The sequence below is a fragment of the Sesamum indicum genome, linkage group LG7 (genome assembly GCF_000512975.1).
Source record: "Sesamum indicum cultivar Zhongzhi No. 13 linkage group LG7, S_indicum_v1.0, whole genome shotgun sequence".
Taxonomy (NCBI): Eukaryota; Viridiplantae; Streptophyta; class Magnoliopsida; order Lamiales; family Pedaliaceae; genus Sesamum; species Sesamum indicum.
The window spans coordinates 4,710,022-4,721,391 of NC_026151.1; the positions used below are offsets into that span (position 1 = coordinate 4,710,022).

General features: G+C 34.6%; 2 protein-coding genes across 6 annotated transcripts; both read right to left on the minus strand.

The window, feature by feature from the left end:
* On the minus strand, nucleotides 208–4,230 carry LOC105166239. 5 transcript variants are annotated; one of them, XM_011085528.2, is made up of 3 exons: nucleotides 4,040–4,230; nucleotides 1,763–2,744; nucleotides 208–855 (listed from the first exon to the last, which is right to left on the minus strand). In XM_011085528.2, exons 2-3 carry the CDS (start codon nucleotides 1,844–1,846, stop codon nucleotides 427–429), a joined length of 513 nt encoding a protein of 170 aa, XP_011083830.1. In that variant the 5' UTR covers nucleotides 1,847–2,744; nucleotides 4,040–4,230; the 3' UTR covers nucleotides 208–426. The 5 variants fall into 5 exon arrangements, with proteins under 5 accessions (XP_011083830.1, XP_011083831.1, XP_020551146.1 ...); XM_011085529.2 differs by lacking the exon at nucleotides 4,040–4,230 and adding an exon at nucleotides 3,977–4,034; XM_020695487.1 differs by lacking the exon at nucleotides 4,040–4,230 and adding an exon at nucleotides 3,819–3,970.
* Nucleotides 6,579–8,338, minus strand: LOC105166238 (DPH4 homolog). Its single transcript, XM_011085526.2, has 2 exons — nucleotides 8,088–8,338; nucleotides 6,579–7,247 (listed from the first exon to the last, which is right to left on the minus strand). The coding sequence occupies exon 2, from the start codon at nucleotides 7,242–7,244 to the stop codon at nucleotides 6,696–6,698; it is 549 nt and encodes a 182-aa protein (XP_011083828.1). The 5' UTR covers nucleotides 7,245–7,247; nucleotides 8,088–8,338; the 3' UTR covers nucleotides 6,579–6,695.

Here is an 11,370-nt window from a genome sequence, read left to right on the forward strand (position 1 = left end):
AGTCCATTTAAAGGCCCAAAACCACCCTAGGACTAGACAACAATAGGCTGTCATGGACCGAGTTTTTGCAGGCTGGTCCGAGCCGATCCTGAACCAAGCCCAATATACACCTTGAACCAGGGTAATGAAAAATATTATCAACTATAGGGTCCTTAATGTGCATTCATGTAGCAGAGTTTAATAGAAAAGATTGACCATTCCATTCTTATGAATAGTATAACAATTGTTTTGTTCAGAATAAAAGTTCAAAGAGATTGTTAAAACATCTCAAAATCCACGCAGTTTACCAAACAGTTTGTGTTCAAGGCTTTATAATTACTGAATTTTACATGTGTCTGTTTAGGACCAATACTGTCCCAAAGTATTCGACAGATATGTCATGCTATAATAAACGAGACTCGCAACATTGTCAGAGGTGTCATCAAGTCATCCATCTATCTTTACTATTCTACCAGACTTCTTCCATGACCAAGAATCAGCCGGTGATTTCAGCGGAGGTGGCAGCAGCAAAGCCTTCCGGCAAAGACCAAACGGCCACCCTTCACAGTGAAGAAGGTCCAGAATAACGGACCGTCTGCTGAAATCTTGAAAGTCAATCTTGTTCAAGCTTGAGGAACGAGAAAAACGTGTCTTCACAGATACGAACTCATCAAAGCTTGTGGCACTTGAGCATCTAGACAGCCGGCTAGCAGCAGAGAAAAGCTCCTCTCGTTCGTCTCCACAGCAGCCATGTCTTTGCACTGCTTTTGGTGTGACCATCAACTCCTCTGCTTCTGGAGATAGACCCCATCTAACGGTAGACTTGCGCTTGAGTTTTGACTCCACGTATTTACTTATGATTTCTGAAACAAATACCTGTATCAAAACAATTTCCAGTGAACTACCAGAAAAATACATTGGAATTCAAAGAGAAATACAGAGATTAAATTAGTTACTTCCTCTTCTTCATCGAAAAAACTGGCTGGTTCTTCTGCTTCCGGGCTTGAAACAGAGATGTTCCCCCCATAAGAATGGCATTTGGCAAATGCATCCTTGAGGACAGAGGCAAGAAATTTGCATTTCTTGGAGGTGTTTGGTGGCTGTTCTTGGTAAAAAACAGTCATGATGGGGAAAAACTGGGGATAACTTGTGTAGGAGTTGTGATTGTGTGTTGTGAAGAGATTTATATGTTAGAGAACTATATGTGATTGATTTCATGTCTGATTCTGAGTTCTTTTTGTGATAGTGACCTCTCACCCTACCCCATATTTTCTACACTCCTATCTTTAGGGTGAAGCAAAAGTTAAAAGCAGATACCAAAGTTTTACCACATTTGATATATTGCTTATAGGCATCAGATGCAAAAACCAGTTTCCAAGCTTTCCTTGTGACACTCTCACACTGCCCACTTAAATACTAATTAGCTCCAAGAGTATAGTTTTTTAGCTAATTGTCGTATAAACTCTAAAAAGTTTTCGTAATTGCAAAATGTTAATCTCACAATAATCAGAATCTGGTTCGAAACCGAAGTATAGTGCATCAGAATTTCAAGTAAAGATAGCTATGAGTAAGGCTTACTGTAGGAGTTGATGTTTCTTTCCATTCCATGTCTCCTGTACCTTTGTACTCGGCATCTTTTTGACATAAACTTCACTATTTTCATCCGTCCAAGGAACATATATGCATGTATGTAGCATGTTGTGAAATATATGTGTGCTATATAAAGTAACTGTTATGATCAAGAGCCAAAGAAAGTATTTAAATGTACAACAAACAAGCTTACCCGAGCTTTACCTAGATTACTGACTTGAATAGACTTCAGCAACACAACCAGCTTTTCCAGAGCTAAACCTTCTTTCAGAAACATCAGAATGTCATTGAATGATTTACAAGCACATGGAGCAAAACAATCATTTTCCAACAAGGGCAGAGAAACGGGAAATACAACTTGAAATATAAATCCCCGTGAAGGCCCCTCGTGGTTAGTATATTACTCCAAAAGGGAGTAGGAGCAACATCAAATAGCAAACCAACAGGTAATCTCAATGACCATTAAATTTCCTCCTTGAGATGAAGTAGATTAGTCAAAATTCCGCAAAATTCATACTACAACAAATAATCTAAAGGAGGCAGAATGCGAAATTACAGTACAAGTGGAAGTATGTCATCAAACCATTAGGGACATGCCAGATCAAGGAATTTATTTGTACAGTTGAATCAATTAGAAAACATCTCGAGATGTTGAGATGTAAGAGAAATAAGAGATTCAAGCTTAGCAATAGCAGAAGTCTTGTCAGGCGGGCACTTGGAGAGGGCAATGTTCAATGAGAGGACAGCTTCATCGAGCTTCCCAGCAGCCATAGATGCCAACCCAGCCTTGTAAGCTTCATCAGCCATTCCAGCATCATATTCAGAAGTCAAATTTTGACTAATGTTTCTGGTCTTTGAAATAGGAGGTCGAGATTGCAAGAAAACAGAAGCATGGGCATACTCGAGAGCAGTAATGGCAGAATTAATCTCAGCCATAAGTGCCTCAGGAGAAACAGGGATCCTCTTCACACCTTCAAAAACATTCCAGGGAGGGTTCTCTGCTCCAGAACTCATCTTTAGACAACAAACTGATGACCTTAATTGTGAAGAAACCAAGACATTGCTGTGTTAAAGGCCAGCAAGGGTCGTCTAGCTCCAATATCCAAATAAACCATGAAGGATATGATAGGACCTAATCAAAAAATCTTCTTGGCAAAAAATTTGTCCTGTGGATCCTGCAAATGTCCATATACACAGAGTTGTTTTGGAGCTAAATATCATCATAATACCTTAAAACATAAATAAAATTAATACAAAATGCACCAAAAGTGATGTTCTGCCCGAACTCCCAAGACCAAAATGCAGATATTCAAACAATAAAGCACCTATTCAATAAGATTACAATAAATCTAAAAGCTTGTTTTGTTCCACCTCTGGGGCCACAGTCGGTTTATAGCATATGCTTTTTACATGGGCTTTTCAAGAAGTTAGGTATTGCCAAATTTTTTATAATAATGCACTTAAACGAACATCTAAAAGAAGCGTAAGAAAAATAACTCAAAAATCACAATGAACACACATCCAAAAAGAACGCAACTTAATCCAAAAGTCCATTTAAAGTTAACCACCAAACCCCTAACACTCTATGGAATTGGTTTATCAAACACCTTCATAGTTCTCTATCTTAAGTCAAGATGCAACTATTGATAAATTCAAACTGTAAAAGTCTTACGAATAAGAGCAACCAAATATATGCACCTGAAAGCAATCTCTACCACACCTATCTAAGTAGTGAGCTTATTATGAATTAACTGTATGTGAGGAAGAACAACGGACACCACCCTCCAACCACAGAAACCAACGATGAATAAAACTCCCTCTGAAGCTTCAGAAAAGAAAATAATAACACCACATTTGGAGGAAAAACACATGCAGTCTCAAAAATTCAACAAAACGGTTCTACTTCAGTAACCAACAAAATCAAAAATTCCTTTCTCATCAAAGAAATGCATACTGTATTTGCAGCTCGGCTACTGCACACTAAGAGATGTTAACTACAACGAAATACTACAAGGTAAGGGCAAGAAAAAGCAATCCAATAATCAGAAACAACTCAACCACATATCTTCAACCTTAGAAGTTGAAGATAAACATGCCTAATATCACCACCCATCTTATCAACTCAGAATTTGCTACAAATTAGGCAGGAACATGGATTCTCTTTCTCAATAAAAAAAAAAAGGTTAGGCATTCCTAATTGCGTTCAACCACAAAATTCTTAAAAATCCCAGCAGTTTACTGCAGCCCACCATCAAGCATCTTATCCATGTCGTCCACAATAACCCCAGGAAAATTCAAATGGAAAACACGGAGGTGAAATCACACAGTAAAAGTTCATAAGAAACTACAGAAAGATGAAAAAGAATCAACATCATAACAAACTGAAAAAATGAACTAAACCCATTACATAAGACCGTACGATAGCCGCTACAAAAATGCTAGAAACAGTAGAAGGTGAAGAGAGATGAACCTTTAAGAAAATTTCACCACAAAAAGGAACTCTTATTTGGGTTGTAATCTATATTCTCTTGCCATCTAGAATTCGGTTTATTTCTTTTTCGATTTTGATGGGCTTTAAAGGCTTCAAGATTGAGAAGGTCCTGCCGTCAAGAAAATAAGCTTTGAGTTTCTCTCTTTTCTTCTTTGTTTTCTCTCTGTGCGTTAATGATATATAGTGTTAGTACTTTTTTCTCATTAGTTCACCAGCCCTTAACGCATTCATTAAGTATTGAATTGATTTTTTTAAGCATAAAATACTTAATCGGACAGACTTATAAAAAATTCTTACTGGTCTGTTTAAACTAAATCAATCACATATAAATATGGTATACAATTATATGTATCATATAATTTGTCGTTATTTTTGATTGTATGTCAATTACACGATAAGTATATTATATTTATCATATAATTGATTTTAAATTTAATCAAATTTAATTTAGATTAGAATTTTCTTAATGCATTCATTAAGTATTAAATGGATTTTTTTTTAATCATAAATACTCAATCTTTTAAATTTAAAGATAATTATGCTCCCCTTTCCTGAAATTTGGTGTAATATACGTAGATCTCCTGTGGTTTGATAAATTAACACCTTTGAGTTTTGCTTCCATCTAAATAATAAGTATCCTTTTTAGTTAAAATTCACTCAATTTGCTGATATTAACAAAAAACTGAACAAAAATTGATATTTACTCTCGATTGATTTACTATTAACTTATTGCAGGTTAAACAATTTTTCAACTAAATTACCCTCATAACAATGAAGATATACCTCCTCATATGTATTAACGTACGAAAAAGTATGGGGTAATTTGATCATAAGAAGATTTATCTTACCCACAATAAATTAATAATAAGTCAATCGATGGTAAGTGTAGATTTTTTCTTTTTTTTTTTTGTTAATATCAAAATTCGGTGAATTTTGATTAATTGAGGGACTTATTGTTAGACGGAAACAAACCTCATGGATATTAGATATAATTTTTCAAATCAGAAAGGGTTTATGTGTAATTATACCAAACCTCATTCAAGGGGAGTGTAATTATCCCTTAAGTTTATAATAAATTCTAACACAAATCACTTTTAGCCAAATCAAACAAATCATATGCCATATGTATATACAATCACACTTATCATGTGATTAATCAACGAACGTACTACATTTTTCATATACTTTATTCGGGTTTAGTCAAACCCGTTTAGGTTAGAATTTACCTTAGATATATGTACAACAGGTATACAAAAATAACGTTATTTTTTTATTTAAAAAAATTATAAACACAATCCATACTATTATAAAGGGAAAAGGGTTTATATACTCAAAGTAATAATTTTAATGCCACTACACCAAATTATTATAGTTTCAAAAATTTCTTTCAACTTCTCAATTCATGTTAAATTAATTTAATCAAGTTTCTTTAGAAAATTAATTCCATGCAATTATAGGTACTCAAAAATTAAATTTACTCTCATTTTGGTTAAGTTTATTATTAATAGAAATTTAAAAGGCATATTAATATTGTGTTTTGCATGTATACATAATCATCGCTATCTATATAATATATATTCTAAAAAATGTCAACTTTTAAGTTAATGTGGGTAAAATATGTATTGATAATTAATGTATTAAAAGAAATTACCAGACATTTTTATATGTGATGTCATAGTACAATGACAAATTTTAATATAAAGAAACAAATTATGGGTTCAATAAAACAAAAGTAATACTGAATTTATACGTGCAAATATTGCATGCCATCGTATCTAGTATATATATATATATTAAATGAATAGAAAATTTAAATAAAATTTGAAGCATAAAATTCAATTTGCTCACCACAGGTCGTATAAAAGTCTTATTTTATTGGTTGTCGCAATCTGTCAAATAATAGCTCGCTTCAATGGCAATATTGAGATCTCGATATTTTAATTGAAGTTTCAAAATAGAATCTCACTTATGACTGAATATTGTTTATTTTAATAGTTATTTTTCTGACAATACTTGATTCATCACATTCTTTTTCTTAAAGATACTGCCTTTGAAACTTTCCTGACGAGTGATACAGTCCGTAAGAAAATATTGGATTACCAAACTCTTGTTTTATAAGAAGCCGCAAATTGCACTTTTGGTCTCGTAGAATAGGGATGTTGCACTTTTGATCCCACATGTTACAAAATTAACAGCTTGGTCCTATAGGATTAAAACATATTGCAGATGTGATCTGCAACATTTTTTAATTCTAAGGGACCATGTTAACCTTGTGAAGTATGGGATAAAAAGTGCAAATTTCCTATTCTATGGATCAAAAATGCAATTTTGCGGCTATAGCCAAACACTACTACAACCTTAATATTCAAGTTTGTTCATACTGATATGCGGCATATGCCCACAAAATTACAAATAGCTCCAGGACTAACTACAGAACTGAAGTTTTGTGGCATACTCATAATTATGACAGGAAAGAATGCAAAACTGATGGCATGCACATGGCAAAGTAGCCAGCAAATAACAACAAAACCAAATTCTTGTCATGGATATCAGGAGATTATAGTGTAAATTAAGCATCAGATTACCTGTCAAAATTACTGATGCATCAAAAAGGGCAACAGAGAAAAGGGGATAATCAACTATTCGGTTCAGACGGGAGTTTAAAATCGGCATCAATGACAAGTCGGATTTTGAGAGAGCAAGACCCACATGGAAGAATGATGGATGCAGGTAAAGACGAGGGTGCCTGTAAAGAAATTCCATTCCCATCCCTGGAAAATGGATGGCCCATTTCTGCCAACTCAGAAGAATCAATTGAGAAGAAATCACCACACCTGCAACGGTAGGATAGTTCCAAACAACCACCAACATCTTCAATAGCCATATCCTCTAAGCTTATGTCTTCTGCAGTTATAACATCCTGTCTCAATGTTCTCAGTTCATTGTCATAAAGCGCCCGAGATCTTGGATCACCAAGGACTTCCCAGGCCTTTTGCACCTCTAAAAATTGATTCCCCATCACGCTTTCAGGATTGGACGTTTCAGATGGTTTCTGCAGTTTATCTGGATGGAAATTGAGAATGGCAGACCGGTAACTTTTACGGATTTCTTCTAGGCTAGCATCTTCCTTCGCACCAATTATCTCATAATGGGTTTTGCAGCTTAAGTTGTTGCTCAGTATCATGACCTGTCAGTGGTTGTATCCAAAAGCAACACAAGCATCACGATAAATTCTGAAGAATTTCCACAAATGAGCGCCAGTATAGTAAAATCAATTAAACGTATAAATGAGCATACATAAATTTACGAAGAACTTCATTGTACGCTTCAAAGCATGGTATAAAGCATATCAAGAAGGAAATAGCGGAAATATTTAGTTTCATGTGTAATTCAGATATACGTAAAACCTTATTCTAAAAAACTTGATTGTATATATGCTCTGTTGCTTTCTTGCTTGAATTATAATTAGACTACCTCATTCACATACAAAAAAGCAATATAACACCAGAACCTGTCCTCTACAACAACCTGCAAATATTCATCAATTTTCTGAAGTTATAGGATGAGAAGTCCATTACAATATTGGAATACTAATATGAGCAGCTTCCACAAGTTTTTGTGCATTGTATACTGATCTACAGCTTTCAAATGATACTGAATATTAAAGTTTGGTCTGAAGCAGCCAGAATTCCTTCCATGGCTGAATAAAACATCACAATCATCAAAATATTACTCTTTGGAGCGCACACAAAAACATAAGAAACGAAAATTTCTTGCAAAAACTCAGTCAGCAGAAAAATGCCTCCACAATGCAGCAACACGGAAAATTCTTGCAATCTACCATTAACGAAATTTATGCGGCAAAAACATCGAATAAGACTAATGCGACGCACCCTAAATCTTGAATTCAACATCAGATTCGCATGTAGTACCTTCAGTAGCACTAAGCGAACTAAAAACTTAAAATTTATACCCTATTACCAGAATTTCATCTCTAATTTCATCAGCTGAGATTAAAGGGGCTAACCAGCGATTATCCAAAAGTTCTCCAGAAGACACCAGCAACTTTTTAAGTTTTGCGGAGAGCAAGGTCCAAGTTGAGGAGAGAGATGGTAGTCCTAGACGAAAGCAAGAATCGGTACCGGATTCGGAGGATTTACGGCCGCCGGAGGCTGCGACGGGGGTTCTGCAATGCAGCGGCTGCGCGATGAACAAAGATCAGGGAGGGTATAGGCTCGTAAATGATGGAACTCTTGGGGTGAAAATGGAAAATGAGGGGATATTGGTTTTGTGAAATCGGCAGGAAAAAGCGGGACTCTTTAATTTGGGTTATTACACTTAGACCCTTCTAAAATAGTCTACTTACATTTTATCCCTCCAAATAATGAAAATTGTAGCTGAACCTCCTTTAAAAATGCTTGTTTGTAAACTTCTAGGGGAATCATGGATTTGTCATTTCACTTTTTACATTAAAAATTTAAAAAAATAATAGTAATGATTTTTTGAAATGATATATTTTCTTTGATCGTTGATGTGCATAAAAATAGGTTGGTCCTACGATTCTGATGTGTTCAAAAAAATATATGGATCCAATTGATATGGACTATGCTCAAAGTTTGGTACCAAGTCTCTTTCTTGGGACGAACTGGGCTTCGCTCTTGGAGGGAGCCTAATGTACTAGGCTTCCCTCTTGCGCTAAACCTAGTAATTTTTTAGTGGGATGTCCTTATGATGTAGGCCTCTTAGGATGTTAGGGGCCTCTTGTTTCTTTATTCTTTTTGAATAGTTTGAGCCTCTTTGGACCAATTTATTTTTATGCACATCAATAGCGGTCCTACTCTAATAAGTGGAATATTATAGTGGAAATCTTCTAAGATGGGGTTTGAAGAATTAACTTTTCTTTTCTTATTTTTTTTTTCGAATTCCTGCAAATATGGTATTAGCATAAGCATGCTTAGAAAAAGAAGAACTTACTTCGTGTCTGTATGGAGCATGATTTTTTAGGAGGGTGTCTCCATGGAGGAGGGCTTAACGAGTGCCTTTTGTGCCTACTTTGATGTAGGACTTTATTTTTCTACAGGAGAATGTTAAATAACAAAGACATGTATATATTACGAATAGATCTTGCATGGAGCAAAGTTATTGTGCCTCCTCGAAGGAGGGTTTATTTGAGAAGGGGCCCTTTTTGGAGCAAGACTTAGGAACCTCACTGGAGGAAAAATAAGGTTTACGTTGGAAGCAGGGCTTAGATGCCTCAGCAGAGGAGGGTTTAGGTGCCTATACGGGACAGAGCTTACAAATCCCCTAAAGAAGGACCCAAGTGCCTGCCTGAAGGAGCCCAACCTATCGGAGTACGATGGACTGGTAGATCATGGCAGACGAACTCTCCCTCAATTGGAATTTTGGCCATCTTTCTCGAAAATGCAGATCACCCCAAAGTTCTTGAAAAGAGGGACTCCTTCTCTATAAATACAAATAGCATCCCTCAACGAGGGATACCTGCAGTCCCCCAACAGACAAACCCTTTAAGAAGCTAGAAATTGTCTTGTTATTTTGCTGTAATTTTGAACTAGTGCTTTTGTCATATATATATATATATATATCAGTGTTTTATAATAATATTTGTAAAATTTCTGCTACACTTTAATTTGATAGACAAAATGTATATTTTTTAAATATCGTTTTTTTTTTTATTATTGATGTGAGCAAAAATCGCTCGAGTCCGGTAGATTATATATAAATTTTTAAGATTTTTGTGAGCTTTACTGATTTGAATTTCAAAAAAGAGATTGCCACTTTGACGTTTAAGTCAATAACAGATAAGAAGTGAAAAATTAGTAAAAGAGCAATAAAAACAATACTAAATATTTGTTTGAAAGACATCTAGTGCGACACGTGTCCGACAATCATACATAACACAATTGGCAGTATATGTACAAATTCAACCTATTTGTAGGAAATTGGACGATTAGATGGTACAGTAATGGCACTTTATTTCTATGGAAAGTAGGTTATAGATTCGAGTTGAAGGGGAGTTGAAATATTAGCTTTTCGTCCTCATTTAAATATTTAAAAGAAAAAAAAAATATTTGTAGGAGAGTTTGTGAGTTTAAACTTAAGGCCTGTCAATGGATAAATAATACCCAGATCCGGGCCCAAACAACTCCATTACTTACCTATTGGATCCAACCCATCATCAGGATCTGTGGGCCTTGACTTTGTCTATATCTAACTCTAATTCATTTAAACCACATATGGAATCTGGGTCATGTGCATTGGGTTCGGACCTAAAAACCCATTTAGAAAAATGTCAATTCCTTGTTAAATAGGAATTTTGATTTTGGGTGGGTGAGAAGACTCGGTCGGGTCGGGTCTTTGCTGTTTATATGGATTGGTTTAGACAACCATAAAGTGATTGGGTAATGATGGATGCCTAACCAACATACTATTTTGGGAAAGTCTGACCAAATTCAAAATCCGAAAAAAAATATCCGAAAATAGAACGACCCAAACCCTACAATAATAGATAATTTGTATCCAATTATATATTATTTAACAAATAATTTATAATTATTAAATATTATTTAACAAAAAAATTAATCATAGAAAAAAGAATAATATAAAATGATTATAATAAAAAAATTAATTAATTTAGAAAGAGAATATTTAAGGTAGAAAAAAAAAACACCAAGTCGAAAATAAGGGAGACATCAGTTGGTGCTCTCTCTTAATATATAATACAAATATAGCACATAATTTTTTTACTACAAAAATAAATTACATTATTAAAATTATATTAATATTTCAATAAATTGAACAATAAATCAACTTCTAATTAATTTACACACATAAAATAAAATAAATACTTATATTTTTTATGAAATTCAAGCACACAATTTCAAATTTATTTATAAAATTTCAACTTAACCATTAAGACATCAATTATTTAGCACATATTTTCTTCAACTATTCAACCTAATAGTCTTGGACAAGGACAGTCTTGACTCTTGAGGGGGCCACATGCTATTATCATTAGAAAGATTTAATTTGGCAATTATTACTAGTGTAGACTTCAATTTTGTTTTAATTATGATATATAGATACAAGTTAATAACTATATTTCCTTTTATATATCGAAATTAGGTTGAACACCAAACCGATCGGTAGGTCGCTAACGCTCCTAAGCTTTTGGAAAGCATTCGAGTTAGGCTGCTAGTAGCTAGACGCTAAGGCAGTTGCGTTCGATGGGCAGAGGAGGACAGTACCTTCATTGATTCCTAGTGGGAAGCACCTAAAAGCGTGAGGGGTAC

Bases quoted from the DNA above. Each gene is read 5' to 3' on its own strand.
- LOC105166239 (XM_011085527.2), bottom strand. From the start codon at position 1,103: ATGACTGTTTTTTACCAAGAACAGCCACCAAACACCTCCAAGAAATGC. The intron at 856-935 runs GTAACTAATTTA...GTTTTGATACAG, and splicing joins TTTTCGATGAAGAAGAGGAA to GTATTTGTTTCAGAAATCAT.
- LOC105166238 (XM_011085526.2), bottom strand. From the start codon at position 7,244: ATGATACTGAGCAACAACTTAAGCTGCAAAACCCATTATGAGATAATT.